The sequence below is a fragment of the Balaenoptera borealis genome (genome assembly GCF_965194805.1).
Source record: "Balaenoptera borealis genome assembly, chromosome: 8".
Lineage (NCBI taxonomy): Eukaryota > Metazoa > Chordata > Mammalia > Artiodactyla > Balaenopteridae > Balaenoptera > Balaenoptera borealis.
The window spans coordinates 80,862,363-80,878,981 of NC_138865.1; the positions used below are offsets into that span (position 1 = coordinate 80,862,363).

Genomic DNA, 16,619 nt, shown 5'->3' on the forward strand with positions numbered 1-16,619 from the left:
TCAGCTCGGTGCTTTGTGACCACCTAGAGGGGTGGGATAGGGAGGGAGACGCAAGAGGGAGGAGATATGGGGATGTATGTATATGTATAGCTGATTCAGTTTGTTATACAGCAGAAACTAACACACCATTGTAAAGCAATTATACTCCCATAAAGATGGTAAAAACAAGCACACCCCAATGTTAGAACTGCTGGGGAGGCAGGGGAGGGGGGGACATTCCCTCCTCCCTTCGTGTGTCTGCCGAAGCCCACAAAGATGAGCGTACGTCTTCTCAGAGCTTCTGGGGGCTACGCTTCCATTCTTCTTTTCAGACTCCCTTTTTGCTTCCAGGATGAAGGAGTGGCTTATTCTGGCTGATGAGATCGGCAAAGGGGTGGTTACACAAGCATGGCACCTCCTCTGGTTCTCTTGCGGACCCTGCCTGTCCCTAGGCAGCATGCAGCGTTTCTGTGCAGTATACCCACCAGGCCTTCTCTTCCTCTCTCGCAAGGTGGGCAGAGCAGGCCTGCCATTGCCGGTAAGTCAGTTCCATTAGGTGGGGAAAGAGGAATGGGAAGACAGGCCTGGACTTGGCTTTCAGTCGTAGTCTCCAGTCCTCCTTGAAAAGTACTGGCACTGCTATTTTGATCCTTATTGGAGTCTATTTGGCTTCTGTGAGTAGATTTCAATTGGGTTCCAAACTTTGGAGGGGAAAGGGGTAGGATTAATAAGTGCCCTAAAAACTCAACACAGGCTGTCTTCCTTCACATGTCAAGAAACATGACAATTAAGAGTCTCACCTCCATAGCTTCTGTCATGGGAAGAGACTGACTTCCTTAGTTCCAGTTAAAAATCCTGGGGAAACCAAATCACACCCATTAGGATGGCTACTATAAAACAAAAAACAAAAAATGAAAGTAACAGTCATTGGCAAGGATGTGGAGAAATTAGAATCCTTGTGCACTATTGGTGGGAATGTGAAATGTGGTAGGCGCTGTGGAAAATAGTATGACGGTTCCTCAAAAAACTTAAAAATAGAATTACCATATGATCCAGCAATTCCACTTCTGGGTACATACCCAAAAGAATTGAAAGCAGGATCTCAAGGAGGTGTCTGTACACCCATATTCATAGCAGCATTATTCACAATGGCCAAAAGGTGGAAGCAACCCAAGTGTCTCTTGACTGATGAATGGGTAGACAAAATGTGGTATGTACATACGATGGAATATCCTTCAGCCTTCAAGAGAAAGGAAGTTCTGACATAAGCTACAACATATGCTAAAGAAGGGAGTCTGAAAAGGAACCTTGAGGACACTATGCTAAGTGAAATAGCCAGCCACAAAAAGACAAATACTGTGTTATTGCACTTATATGAAGCACCTGGAGTAGTCATAGTCATAGAGACAGAAAGCAGAAAGGTGGCTGCCAGGGGCTGGGGGAAGGGAGGACTGGGGAGTTGTTTAATGGGTGTGGAATTTCAGTTCTGTGGGATGAAGAGAGTTCTGGAGATTGCACAACAACATGCATGTACTTAACATTATTGATCTGTACATTTAAAAATGGTTAAGATGGTAAATTTTTTGTTATATGTATGTCACCTTAAAATCCTGGAAGAGATTTTTGATGAACGCCCCTTGGGTCTGGGGATAACTCTTACAGCAATCAATTGTGGCCAACGGCAGAGTCAGCTCAGGACATCTGAGCCTCCGCTCACATGGAGGGAAGAGTCTGCTGCTCCTGGCCTTCTTATCATTTGAAACTAGTGAGCCATTGGAAAGCTCTGGAATCCTGTGGCTGAAAAATATCTGTGGCACAGAAATTCATACATGGAACTGAAGAGTCCTTGAGATTTTTGCAGAACAAACAATTCTGTAGTTTTTTAAACCAGTCAAAAGGAAAGGGTGAAATTTCTCTTCTTTTTGAGAAGAATGGAGAAGAATAAAACTAATAAATCTCAGAAGTTCAATCTGAAATGACAGGACAGGGAGTGCAGGAAAGACAGATTTTTTTGCCGAAGCTCTGGGATAAATAAAGTGTCCTTGCCTGTGATAAATATTTTCCAATGATGCATGGTCTTCTGAGTTTAGCCATTTAAGTTCATGTGCAATTTGCAGCAATAAGGACTTAGTGATTTAAAAATAAAAACGTCTTTCTTTTGGAATATGACTTAGAACTTTGGTTCAGAATATAATGTTATTTATTGATTTTTCTGTTGAAACTTGGATTTCTGCTGGGCTAGTATCTCACTCTAAGGAGTCTGCCTGCACGGTGATGAACCGGAATGTCTGGAGGACGGGGCACATCAGCAGAACGTGTCAGGATTCTGGTCACTGACACGAGTTGGGGTGAGGTCACCAGGCCCAGCTGTGCAAAGGAGGGGGAAGCTGAGGAGGAAATGTCATGTTTGCCTTCCCAGCCCTCAGCCTTTCTTCTGCCAAGAGCATCCCCTTTTGGGGTTGAACTAGGCCCCCCTCACTTCAGTATTGTGACTCAGTGGGTGCTACCAATCCTATTGCTCTGCACCCCTGAGTGCAGGAGTGGGCGTGAGACCCAAGGGCCCTGTAGTCCTTCCACGACGATTTTCACAGCAGAAGCAAGGGAAGAGAGTCCCAGCACGTGGGTTTCTTGTCTAGGTTGCCCCTGAAGCCAAGCCTTACCCTCCCACCCGCCCTGAGGTTTGCTTCCAGGTTCAACAAATGGATTCATTTCCCTTCTGATGGTTGGAGCGGGATTTGTGTCGATTGCAATTAGAAGAGTCCAGGGACGTAGCTAAGTGAATTGAGCACAGGCCACCCAGCGTTCCTGTGAATATAGACTAGCGACAGGATTAGTCTACTGCCTTCCCTCCATAAGGAAATGAGGAGTAGCTGGAAATGGTCCCTTGAACAGTGGTCTAAGAGCAAAGGAGAGCAATCTGGTTTCTGCCTCTGCCGTTAATATGCTGTGTGATCTGGGATGAGTTACTTTCTAGTCCGCTATAAGATGGGGTGCTAGACACCACCATCTGAAGGGCACTTTCAGCCCTTATAGTCTTTCAAATACCTAACCTGCAATTTGATTCATGCTATAGAGGTAGGAGATAGGTAGGAGAGAGATAAGCACCAGGCTGAGCAGCTGCACCTGGTCTCCTGCTAAGGCTTTGAGATGGGATACCAGTGGGAGCACTGGGCCCTGACTGGGTGCATTCCTGTGGATTTCCCAGCCTGACATGTGTGAAGAGAAGGCCCTCAGTCTAGAGGAAGGACAAAAGAAGGGAGAAGATGCCAGCTGGAATCCATCTTGGCTGAGAGATGTGCTTGCACACCAGTACCAAATATGGAGATGACTGGCCAGAGACAACCTGGAAAACTGCCCCTATATAAGCAACCTAAGCTGCCCCTATGGTGCATAACTCACTCTGAGTCCACCTGTGTGTCCTTTCACACTCATTTTGTTTGTAATAAACACTTGTATTTTTGTCACAATCTTGGTCTCTTTGCTGAATTCTTTCTTCAAAGAAGACAAGAACTGAGGTCCTTCTTCCAGCTTTTCACTGCTCGGATCACTATTGAGTGTTCTCTTGATTTTAACCCCCTTTCAGTTCTTGGCTCAAGTTTTGCTCACTTCTTTTTTTAATTTTTTTAGATTTATTATTTATATATTTATTTGAATTTTTGAATTTTATTTTATTTATTTTTTTATACAGTAGGTTCTTATTAGTCATCCATTTCATACACATCAGTGTATACATGTCAATCCCAATCTCCCAATTCATCACACCACCACCACCACCACCACCCGCCACCGCTTTCCCCCCTTGGTGTCCATATGTTTGTTCTCTACATCGGTGTCTCAATTTCTGCCCTGCAAACTGGTTCATCTGTACCATTTCTCTAGGTTCCACATATATGCGTTAATATACAATATTTGTTTTGCTCTTTCTGACTTACTTCACTCTGTATGACAGTCTCTGGATGCATTCACGTCTCTACAAATGACCCAATTTCGTTCCTTTTTATGGCTGAGTAATATTCCATTGTATATATGTACCACATCTTCTTTACCCATTCGTCTGTCGATGGGCATTTAGGTTGCTTCCATGACCTGGCTATTGTAAATAGTGCTGCAATGAACAATGGAGTGCATGTGTGTTTTTGAATTACGGTTTTCTCTGGGTATATGCCCAGTAGTGGGATTGCTGGGTCATATGGTAATTCTACTTTTAGTTTTTTAAGGAACCTCCATACTGTTCTCCATAGTGTCTGTATCAATTTACATTCCCACCAACAGTGCAAGAGGGTTCCCTTTTCTCCACACCCTCTTCAGCATTTGTTGTTTGTAGATTTCCTGATGATGCCCATTCAAAGTGGTATGAGGTGATACCTCATTGTAGTTTTGATTTGCATTTTTCTAATAATTAGTGATGTTGAGCAGCTTTTCATGGCTTCTTGGCCATCTGTATGTCTTCTTTAGAGAAATATCTATTTAGGTCTTCAGTGCATTTTTTGATTGGGTTGTTTCTTTTTTTAATATTGAGCTGCATGAGCTGTTTATATATTTTGGAGATTAATCCTTTGTCCATTGATTCGTTTGCAAATATTTTCTCCCATTCTGAGGGTTGTCTTTTCGTCTTGTTTGTGGTTTCCTTTGCTGTGCAAAAGCTTTGACGTTTCATTAGGTCCCATTTGTGTATTTTTGTTTTTATTTCCATTACTGTAGGAGGTGGATCAAAAAAGATCTTGCTTTGATTGATGTCAAAGAGTGTTCTTCCTATGTTTTCCTCTAAGAGTTTTAGAGTGTCCGGTCTTACATTTAGGTCTCTAATCCATTTTGAGTTTATTTTTGTGTATGGTGTTAGGGAGTGTTCTAATTTCATTCTTTCACATGTAGCTGTCCAGTTTTCCCAGCACCACTTATTGAAGAGACTGTCTTTTCTCCATTGTCTATCTTTGCCTCCTTTGTCATAGATTAGTTGACCATAGGTGCGTGGGTTTATCTCTGGGCTTTCTATCTTGTTCCATTGATCGATGTTTCTGTTTTTGTGCCAGTACCATATTGTCTTGATTACTGTAGCTTTGTAGTATAGTCTGAAGTCAGGGAGCCTGATTCCTCCAGCTCCGTTTTTTTCCCTCAAGACTGCTTTGGCTCTTCGGGGCCTTTTGTGTCTCCATACACATTTTAAGATGATTTGTTCTAGTTCCGTAAAAAATGCCATTGGTAATTTGATAGAGATTGCATTGAATCTGTAGATTGCTTTGGGTAGTATAGTCATTTTCACAATATTGATTCTTCCAATCCAAGAACATGGTATATCTCTCCATCTGTTGGTATCATCTTTAATTTCTTTCATCAGTGTCTTATAGTTTTCTGCATACAGGTCTTTTGTCTCGCTAGGTAGGTTTATTCCTAGGTATTTTATTCTTTTTGTTGCAGTGGTGAATGGGAGTGTTTCCATAATTTCTCTTTCAGATTTTTCATCATTAGTGTATAGGAATGCAAGAGATTTCTGTGCATTAATTTTGTATCCTGCAACTTTACCAAATTCATTGATTAGCTCTAGTAGTTTTCTGGTGGCATCTTTAGGATTCTCTATGTATAGTATCATGTCATCTGCAAACAGTGACAGTTTTACTTCTTCTTTTCCAACTTGTATTCCTGTTATTTCTTTTTCTTCTCTGATTGCCGTGGCTGGGACTCCCAAAACTATGTTGAATAATAGTGGTGAGAGTGGACATCCTTGTCTCGTTCCTGATCTTAGAGGAAATGCTTTCAGTTTTTCACCATTGAGAATGATGTTTGCTGTGGGCTTGTCGTATATGGCCTTTATTATGTTGAGGTAGGTTCCCTCTATGCCCACTTTCTGGAGAGTTTTTATCATAAATGGGTGTTGAATTTTGTCAAAAGCTTTTTCTGCTTCTATTGAGATGATCGTATGGTTTTTATTCTTCAGTTTGTTAATATGGTAAGTCACATTGATTGAGTTGCGTATATTGAAGAATCCTTGCATCCCTGGGATAAATCCCACTTGATCATGGTGTATGATCCTTTTAATGTGTTGTTGGATTCTGTTTGCTAGTATTTTGTGGAGGATTTTTGCATCTATATTCATCAGTGATATTGGTCTGTAATTTTCTTTTTTTGTAGTATCTTTGTCTGGTTTTGGTATCAGGGTGATGGTGGCCTCATAGAATGAGTTTGGGAATGTTCCTTCCTCTGCAATTTTTTGGAAGACTTTGAGGATGGGTGTTAGCTCTTCTCTAAATGTTTGATAGAATTCACCTATGAAACCATCTGGTCCTGGACTTTTGTTTGTTGGAAGATTTTTAATCACAGTTTCAATTTCATTACTTGTGATTGGTCTGTTCATATTTTCTGTTTCTTCCTGGTTCAGTCTTGGAAGGCTATACCTTTCTAAGAATTTGTCCATTTCTTCCAGGTTGTCCATTTTATTGGCATAGAGTTGCTTGTAGTAGTCTCTTAGGGTGCTTTGTATTTCTGCGGTGTCTGTTGTAACTTCTCCTTTTTCATTTCTAGTTTTATTGATTTGAGTTCTCTCCCTCTTTTTCTTGATGAGTCTGGCTAATGGTTTATCAATTTTGTTTATCTTCTCAAAGAACCAGCTTTTAGTTTTATTGATCTTTGCTATTGTTTTCTTTGTTTCTATTTCATTTATTTCTGCTCTGATCTTTATGATTTCTTTCCTTCTGCTAGCTTTGGGTTTTGTTTGTTCTTCTTTCTCTAGTTCCTTTAAGTGTAAGGTTAGAGTTTTTATTTGAGATTTTTCTTGTTTCTTGAGGTAGGCTTGTATAGCTATAAACTTCCCTCTTAGAACTGCTTTTGCCACATCCCATAGGTTTTGGATCATCGTGTTTTCATTGTCATTTGTCTCTAGGTATTTTTTGATTTCCTCTTTGGTTTCTTCAGTGATCTCTTGGTTATTTAGTAACGTATTGTTTAGCCTCCATGTGTTTGTCTTTTTTACGTTTTTTTCCCTGTAATTGATTTCTAATCTCATAGCATTGTGGTCAGAAAAGATGCTTGATATGATTTCAATTTTCTTAAATTTACTGAGGCTTGATTTGTGACCCAAGATGTGATCTTTCCTGGAGAATGTTCCATGAACACTTGAGAAGAAAGTGTAATCTGCTGTTTTTGGATGGAATGTCCTATAAATATCAATGAAATCTACCTGGTCTATTGTGTCATTTAAAGCTTCTGTTTCCTTATTAATTTTCTGTTTGGATGATCTGTCCATTGGTGTAAGTTAAAGTCCCCCACTATTATTGTGTTACTGTCGATTTCCTCTTTTATAGCTGTTAGCAGTTGCCTTATGTATTGAGGTGCTCCTATGTTGGGTGCATATATATTTATAATTGTTATATCTTCTTCTTGGATTGATCCATTGATCATTATGCAGTGTCCTTCCTTGTCTCTTGTAACATTCTTTATTTTAAAGTCTATTTTATCTGATATGATTATTGCTACTCCAGCTTTCTTTTGATTTCCATTTGCATGAAATATTTTTTTCCATCCCCTCAATTTCAGTCTGTATGTGTCCCTAGGTCTGAAGTGGGTCTCTTGTAGACAGCATATAGATGGGTCTTGTTTTTGTATCCATTCAGCAAGCCTGTGTCTTTTGGTTGGAGCATTTAATCTATTCACGTTTAAGGTAATTATCAATATGTATGTTCCTATGACCATTTTCTTAATTGTTTTGGGTTTGTTTTTGTAGGCCCTTTTCTTCTCTTGTGTTTCCCACTTAGAGAAGTTCCTTTAGCATTTGTTGTAGAGCTGGTTTGGTGGTGCTGAATTCTCTTAGCTTTTGCTTGTCTGTAAAGCTTTTGATTTCTCCGTCGAATCTGTATGAGATCCTTGCCGGGTAGAGTAATCTTGGTTGTAGGTTCTTCCCTTTCATCACTTTAAGTATATCATGCCACTCCCTTCTGGCTTGTAAAGTTTCTGCTGGAAATCAGCTGTTAACCTTATGGGGGTTCCCTTGTATGTTATTTGTCGTTTTTCCCTTGCTGCTTTCAATAATTTTTCTTTTTCTTTAATTTTTGCCAATTTGATTACTGTGTGTCTCGGCATGTTTCTCCTTGGGTTTATCCTGTATGGGACTCTCTGTGCTTCCTGGACTTGGGTGGCTATTTCCTTTCCCATGTTAGGGAAGTTTTCGACCATAATCTCTTCAAATATTTTCTCGGGTCCTTTCTCTCTCTCTTCTCCTTCTGGGACCCCTATAATGTAAATGTTGTTGCATTTAATGATGTCCCAGAGGTCTCTTAGGGTGTCTTCATTTCTTTTCATTCTTTTTTCTTTATTCTGTTCCACAGCAGTGAATTCCACCATTCTGTCTTACAGGTCACTTATCCGTTCTTCTGCCTCAGTTATTCTGCTACTGATTCCTTCTAGTGTATTTTTCATTTCAGTTATTGTATTGTTCATCTCTGTTTGTTTGTTCTTTAATTCTTCTAGATCTTTGTTAAACATTTCTGGCATCTTCTCGAACTTTGCCTCCATTCTTTTTCCGAGGTCCTGGATCATCTTCACTATCATTATTCTGAGTTCTTTTTCTGGAAGGTTGCCTATCTGCACTTCATTTAGTTGTTTTTCTGGGGTTTTATCTTGTTCCTTCATCTGGTACATAGCCCTCTGCCTTTTCATCTTTTCTGTCTTTCTGTGAATGTGATTTTTGTTCCACAGGCTGCAGGATTGTTGTTCTTGCTTCTGCTGTCGGCCTTCTCGTGGATGAGGCTCTCTAACAAGCTTGTGCAAGTTTCCTGATGGGAGGGACTAGTGGTGGGTAGAGCTGGGTGTTGCTCTGGTGGGCAGAGCTCAGTAAAACTTTAATCTACTTGTGTGCTGATGGGTGGGGCTGGGTTCCCTCCCTGTTGGTTGTTTTGCCTGAGGTGACCCAACACTGGAGCCTACCCGGGCTCTTTGGTGGGGCTAATGGCGGACTCTGGGAGGGCTCACGCCAAGGAGTACTTCCCAGAACTTCTGCTGCCAGTGTCCTTGTCCTCTCGGTGAGACAGAGCCACCCCCTGCCTCTGCAGGAGACCCTCCAACACTAGCAGGTAGGTCTGGTTCAGTCTCTATGCGGTCACTGCTCATTCCCCTGGGTCCCGATGTGCACACTACTTTGTGTGTGCCCTCCAAGAGTGGAGTCTCTGTTTCCCTCAGTCCTGTCGAAGTCCTGCAATCAAATCCCGCTAGCCTGCAAAGTCTGATTCTCTAGGAATTCCTCCTCCCGTTGCCAGACCCCAGGTTGGGAAGACTGACGTGGGGCTCAGAACCTTCACTCCAGTGGGTGGACTTCTGTTGTATAAGTGTTCTCCAGTTTGTGAGTCACCCACCCTGCAGTTATGGGATTTGATTTTATTGTGATTGCGCCCCTCCTACCATCTCACTGTGGCTTCTCCTTTGTCTTTGGATGTGGGGTATCTTTTTTGGTGAGTTCCAGTGTCTTCCTGTCGATGATTGTTCAGCAGTTAGTTGTGATTCTGGTGTTCTCGCAAGAGGGAGTGAGAGCATGTCCTTCTACTCCGCCATCTTGACCCAATCTCCCTTTATTTATTTAATTTATTTTTGGCTGTGTTGGGTCTTAGTTGCAGCCCGCAGGATCTTTGTTGAGGCATATGCAGGGTCTTTTGTTGCAGTGCACGTGCTCTTTGTTGTGGTGGGCGGGCTTCTCTCTAGTTGTGGCGTATGGGTTTTTTTCTCTTCCCTAGTTGTGGCATGCAGGCTCCAGGGTGTGCGGGCTCTAGTTGAGGCACATGGGTTTAGTTGCCCCACGGCACGTGGGCTCTTAGTTCCCTGACCAGGGATCGAACCTGGGTCCCCTGCATTGTAAGGCAAATTCTTTACCACTGGACCACCAGGGAAGTCCCTTGCTCACTTCTTTAACAGGGTTTAACTTTTGTTCTTCCTGAGTTGGCTAGAGAAGGTAAAACAGAGAAAAATAGCATACCCTATATCTCCCCAGTTAAATTGACTTAGCCAGCTATTTATTGACAGTATAGGGTGTAAAGAAGCAAAAGAAAGAAGAATCTCAAACTGTCCTCCAAATATTCTGGTCCCAAAGTTGGATGCTGTCACTGGCTGATGTTTTGCTGCAGGGTAGAAATGGCCAAAGATGGAAAAGATATGTAGCCAGAAGCTGAGTTATGCTGATTGAAGAGTGGTTTGAGTTGCTAGTATGGAAGACTCTTGGGAAAATTCCCTGTGTAGGTCTGAGTTCCCCCAACATAAACATATAAGATGTTTTTAACAGAACTGGGACTATTGTTCTTAAGCAAAATGCACTAGAGTTTCTGTGTTCCTTTCAGGAAATAGCTTGTCTGTGTTGTGACGAAGGAGAATAATGTGGTGTTTCTTGAAAGGGCTAAGTCCCTCTGGAAAAATAGGCTTGGTTGTTCCTTTGAAATAAATATGTGTGTGTGTGTGTGTGTGCGTGTATGTGCACACGCATCCAAAAGAAGTTAAGGAAGATTGTGATTGGTTGACACCATGAAATTTTAGTTTTTGTGTTGGGAGAAATAACAAATTGGGAGGATTTCTCCGAACAGTTATGTTTTCAGAGGCGTGACTGAACTTCTAAGCATACTCCCTGGTTGGCCACATGATAAGGAGTGAACTTCACCAGCTTTGCACCCTGGCATGGTTTGGACTGTTGAAAAGTCTCACTCTCAGACAGATGGTGAGTTCTGTAATTGTACTGACATTGTATTTACAGGGAATAAAGAAGCAGCCCATTTCCCAATTTCTGTCTCTCCGTGTGCTGTGATTTCTCTTTCCTGGTGATAAAAAGAATCACCTCAGAGAGGCATCCCCAGTTTTGGTTGGCCCTAAAAGAGTTGAGTCTCAATGTCTTTGAATAAGCAAAGCATGAACCTGAGCAGTTCTGGCTCTTAGATGGGCTCACCTGCCCCCATCTTCTGCTATTATCTGTCGAACAGGATCTTCTCATCCAAAACTGTTGCATCAGAAATGGAACATCAGACCTTCTCCTAAGGCCCATAAGGAGGAGCAGGCTGAACAATTACTGGCTCAATTAATTTATCCTGCTTAGTTATACCAAAAAAAGAAGTGTGTGTGTCCATGTGTGTGTATGCACACATGTGTATATGGCCTTTTATTTCTGGTTTCTTTTTTTTTTTTTTAATATAAATTTATTTATTTATTTATTGGCTGAGTTGGGTCTTCATTGCTGCACGCGGGCTTTCTCTAGTTGTGGCGAGGGGGGCTACTCTTCGTTGTGGTGCGTGGGCTTCTCATTGCGGTGGCTTCCCTTGTTGTGGAACACGGGCTCTAGGCGCGCAGGCTTCAGTAGCTGTGGCACGTGGGCTTAGTTGCTCCGTGGCATGTGGGATTTTCCCGGACCAGGGCTCAAACCCATGTCCCCTGCATCAGCAGGCGGATTCTTAACCACTACGCTATCAGGGAAGCCTGCTTATTTCTGGTTACTTTACATTCTAAACCAAATTTTGCTCTGCTGTAAAATTTAAAAAGCAAGATGCAAAGAAGTGCATGTAGTGTGCTACCTTTTGTGTAAAAGGGAGGGAGGAAATAATTATATATTTGTATTTGCTTATATTTGCTAAAGAAACTCTGGAAAGATACTAAAGCAACTAATAAAAGTGGCTACGAGTGGAGACGGGGTGGGACCTAGAGGGGTAGAAGACTAGGACATTTTCACTGTACACCTTTTATATGTTCAACTTTTGAATCATATGAATATATTATCAATTCAAAATATATACCTAAACTAAAATTGTCTTGAAGTTTGGACATTCTCTGTCTACACTCTGAATTTTTAGAAGGCCTGAATATTTTAAAGCGCTCATATGTTACATTTGCCTCAGGAAAACTGAAAAAAAGAAGAAAACCATTTTGGAACAACAAATGCTATTCACATTTTTCTTGTGTAAGGAGATCTAGGAAAACAAAGGCAAAGTACCATATGTGTCTCCAGGGACCAAAACAGTGTGTAAACAAGTGAAGTTCAAAAAATAGGGAAGGAACTTCCCTGGTGGTCCAGTGGTAAAGAATCCGCCTTCCAATGCAGGGGATGTGGGTTCAATCCCTGGTCAGGGAACTAAGATCCCACATGCTGTGGGGCAGCTAAGACCCAACGCAGCAGCCAATAAATAAATAAATAAATAAACAAAAACTTTAAAAAAAAATAGGGAAGAAGAGAGAATCTCCCAAATGCTGGGCCTTCTATATAAACGCATCTCAAAATTTATATTGCAAAAAAAATTATATTGCAAACCGGTCAGAAAGCTTCTCCTCTGAGCCGTCCCCTTAAGGATGATTTAAAATGTACCTGTGGCACTGAGCAGTTGCAGAAAGATTGAGGACTAGCAAGATGGCAACAGCTAACTTGGAGATAAACGAATGAAAAGAGGTGAGAAGTAGCTTAGGGTGAAAAGGGACCAGAGATCTACAGAGAAAAATGGAAAAGCTTAACCAAGGCTGCTTGAGATATCATGGATCAACTCTGGGGCCGGCAGACTAGGAACCAGCACCGGTAAAAAGTCACAGGAATGCTGTCTGCAGCCTTGCCTGCTGTCCTGAGAGGATGCAGCCTGTTACTGAGGGAGTGGCAGCATCCCAGGGCACCCATGTGGTGGCCTCCTCTGCCCACACACTTCAGTTTTTAGATCTTGTCTGTTGCTCAGGTTCAGTTCTAGTTCTCTGAGTTTGCTCTCTCCTGGGAGCATTTAAATGACTTTCCTGACAGCTTTAAATCATTTTAATAAGCGGGGAAGTAGAAGGGTCATACTCTGGAATAGAAGGACGATGGTTTGGTGTCCTCTCCTTGGTCTGATTCACCCGATTCTTGGTGACCCTAGACAGATCCGTGAGCTGGGTTTCAGCCTTTCCTTCTGTGAAATGGGAGAACAGATTAGAAGCAGGTCACAGAGACAGCATCACTTCCACCCCGACAGTATCACTTCACCACTTGGACCATTTTCCTCATCAGAAAGTGAAGGAGTTGCACTAAGTTCCTGAGCTCTACAATTTGAAATTGATAACAGATACCCAAAAACGTGTGTGACACGCTGAAAATAATTCTTATTTTGATATAGGTAGACAGCCTTAATATAAAGATGGTGATAATTTCATCCCACTCCCCAGTTCTTCAAGCCTCCACCCCAATCTCTGGGCAATCCTCTGGGAATGGCTTTGTGCTGACTTATAGGGGAATGTAATTTTCCTGCCCACCACTCCAGGACAATGCTGGGAGAGACTGGTTCTCAGAATGTGTGAATAGATGATTCTAGATCACATTCCAAGATTCCTTCCAGCTCTGTGAGTTTGAGAAACAGTTGTACACTACCCACCCCCACCCCCCAGCCCTGCTCCTCTAACTACCTCTTCTTCCCCCATAAAACACATCCCTTCAACAACTTGCAACTCGCCAAGACCCGTCGTAAACTTTAGGTAGTTGTGCAAAGTCAGAGAAGTGGGATTGGATCCAGTGTCAGTTGGATAGAAGGGATTCCATCGTCAGTGAAAACACTGACCTAGAATTCTAACTGCAGGACGACGTGTTAGTACTTGATGCAGCGACCAGCCTTTCAGCCTCAGCAGAAACACCTGGTGGGAGGATGGGCCTCAGCAGTCACAGGCTCTCCAAAGCTGCAAAGTGGCATCCCAGGATCGCCAGGGCTTCTTGGTAGTCTTATGCCTCTCCTCACCCCACTATTTAAAAATAACCAACTTTTTAAAAGTTGATTAAGTTTTGAATATTCACTATGGAAAGTTCTAGAAAAATAATAATCTCTTTCTCTCAGCAACAAAGACTGTCAGCAATGTCATTTCTTTCTTCCTGCCCTTTATAGTCATTCTAGAAGTACCATACCTCATGCTGGGGTATAGCCGTACATAAGGCAGGCAAAGTCTCAGCTCTCAGAAGAAGTACATTCTAGGGTGGATAATGAATAAGTATATGAGTATTTCAGAGACTGGCAAGTTATGAGAGAAATGGCCCAGGAAATAAGACGATGAGGAACTGGAGGGTGGGCTGGGGGTACCTTTTTTTTTTTTTTAATTTATGGCTGTGTTGGGTCTTCGTTTCTGTGCGAGGGCTTTCTCTAGTTGCGGCAAGCGGGGGCCACTCTTCATCACGGTGCGCGGGCCTCTCATTATCGCGGCCTCTCTTGTTGCGGAGCACAGGCTCCAGACGCGCAGGCTCAGTAACTGTGACTCACGGGCCCAGTTGCTCCACGGCATGTGGGATCTTCCCAGACCAGGGCTCGAACCCGTGTCCCCTGCATTGGCAGGCAGATTCTCAACCACTGCGCCACCGGGGAAGCCCTGGGGGTACTTTTGATAACGAGGTCAGGCAAGATTTGACAAGATGGAGCCTAAAATGGACAGAGATGGGCAGAGCCAGCCTTGGGGAGGTTGGAGGGAGAGAATGCTGGGGAGGGAAGGAGCCTGAGAGGGTCCTGGGACTGAAGGAACAGTTTGGAGATTGAGCAAGTCAAGGGCTGAGCCGAGAGGTGACCAAGGACCAGGTCAGGGGGGTCTTGTGGGCCCATTAGGAGTGCGGTTCTAAATGTAATGGCAAGCTGTTAGAGGACTTTAGCAGGGCAGTTACATGATATACTCCATGCATGTTTTTAAAAGATGACTTGCTGCTGTTTGGAGAATGGATTCTAAGGGGGGCAAAGTGAATGCAAGGAAAGCAGGTCTAGGAATCTAGAACAGCCCATGGGAGCCTGGACTAGGCAGGTGATAGAGAGAAGTAGATGGACTGGAGAAAATTTTGGAAGTAGAACAGACTTGCTAAGAGACTGAATAAGACAATGAGAAAAGATAAAACCTCCTCTGAAACCTTGCAGAATGGGGTGGGGGTAATTCATTAATTATGGCAAGCGGTTTTCTGTCGCTAGAGGTGAAGACTTCAACTTTGGGACACACCTTTCTTTGCTTTAGGAAATGTACCACAGTAGATCCGTATTTATAAATTCAGTCTTTCGCTCAACAGATCTTTATTGTGAGTTTACCTGGGCTAGGCACTGTTCTAGGTGTATTAGTAAACCAACCAGAAAAAAGCCCTGCCCTCACAGAGCTTACATGCTACCACACAGACAATACACATAATAAATGAACCAATTATGTAGCATGTTAGAGGTGATTTGTGCTATGGAAAGAAGAGATGTTCGCAGAGTAAGAGATCTCAGGAGCACTAGGCATGGAGGGGGAGGCTTTCACATTAGGGTGTCCAGGGCAGGCCTCTTTGGGCAGATGGCACTGGTAAAATATAGAAGAATTCTATATAAACATATCAAACACCAGAAGCTCCAGGAGGGCAGGGACTGTGCCTGCATTCTATGTAATACATGGTAAGAATGCAGTATTTGTTGAATGAATGAATGAATGAGTCTGAATGCATTTGTTAATGTTTTGTTAGGGGCTATAAATTTGTCTACATTTGAGTATTGTGACTCCAAAGAGGTGAGCTTTTTTTTTTTTTTTTTTTTTTACTGGAATATTTCTATGTCATTAAAAAGTCTGTTCGCCATATACATAAACCATGACACGTTGAACCAGTCTTCCCCTTGTTCCCAGTCACTCCTCTCCAGCCACAGTGCCTGCCTTGCTCTTCTTCCATTTCATTTCTGTGATTACAGAAACGGCTCTCACCCATGGCAGCTTTGAATTTGAATTCTTGTTATTTTTGTATTAATCTTTGCTGCCTTCCTGTACCAAACATAAGCCAAAAAATAAATTAAATCACAATCACTGTTTATTTCTGAAGCAGTGTGTGTGGTCCTTCGGAGTTTGGAGTATGAGAAAAAGGGGAGAAGCAGGAAGATCCAAGTCCTGCACTGGCTCCACCCATCCCCCGCCCCCAATATCCCTGGCTTTGCTCTGTCTCCTTCCTTTGTCTTAGTATTTGATCTGCCCCCAGAAAGAAAAGGAAAGAACAAAACTACCACCAGATTATTAACACTACAAAAGTCATCTTAAAACTGAGATGATGGGGCTTCCCTGGTGGCACAGTGGTTAAGAATCCGCCTGCCAATGCAGGGCACACGGGTTCGATCCCTGGGCCGGGAGGGAAGACCCCACATGCCACAGAGCAACTAAGCCCGTGCGCCACAACTACTGAGCCTGCGCTCTAGAGCCTGTGAGCCACACCTACTGAGCCTGCGAGCCACAACTACTGAGCCTGTGTGCCACAACTACTGAAGCCCACACACCTAGAGACTGTGCTCCGCAACAAAAGAAGCCACTGCAATGAGAAGCCTGTGCACCACAATGAAGAGTAGCCCCAGCTTGCCGCAACTAGAGGAAGCCCACGCACAGCAACGAAGACCCAATGCAGCCAAAGATAGACAGATAGATAGATAGATAGATAAATAAATTTATAAAAAACAAAACGAAATAAAACCCTGAGATGATGGTTTCTATTGTAGGCACACATAGACTTTGGACAGGTGATTAAACAAGTGTTCTGTGGTCCATTTTCATGCTTCCACGTGGGACCCTGGAATGAATGAGATAGCTCAGGTGAATAGTGCTGATCCAAAAACTGCATATGTATATGACCAGGGCCAGGGTGCTGGGTGTGATGAATAGTGTGTCTACAGCTAGAGAGATGGTGCCAGGAGTTTTGTTCCTTTCCTTTAAAAAAAAAA

General features: G+C 42.7%; 1 protein-coding gene across 3 annotated transcripts in view; it reads left to right on the forward strand.

Annotated features, from left to right (window-relative positions):
* The first annotated feature begins 316 nt into the window (after window positions 1–316).
* Window positions 317–16,619, forward strand: part of LOC309633083 (phosphoserine aminotransferase) — a 50,945-nt gene continuing 34,642 nt past the window's right edge. Inside the window, exons 1-2 of one of the 3 annotated variants that reach the window (XM_082401487.1) lie at window positions 8,908–9,038; window positions 10,542–10,660. In XM_082401487.1, the coding sequence (XP_082257613.1) occupies window positions 10,583–10,660 (78 nt within the window). In that variant the 5' untranslated portion in view covers window positions 8,908–9,038; window positions 10,542–10,582. Of the gene's footprint in view, window positions 518–8,907; window positions 9,039–10,541; window positions 10,661–16,619 lie in introns of those variants that run through there. The other 2 variants (XM_082401484.1, XM_082401489.1) reach the window with 2 other exon arrangements.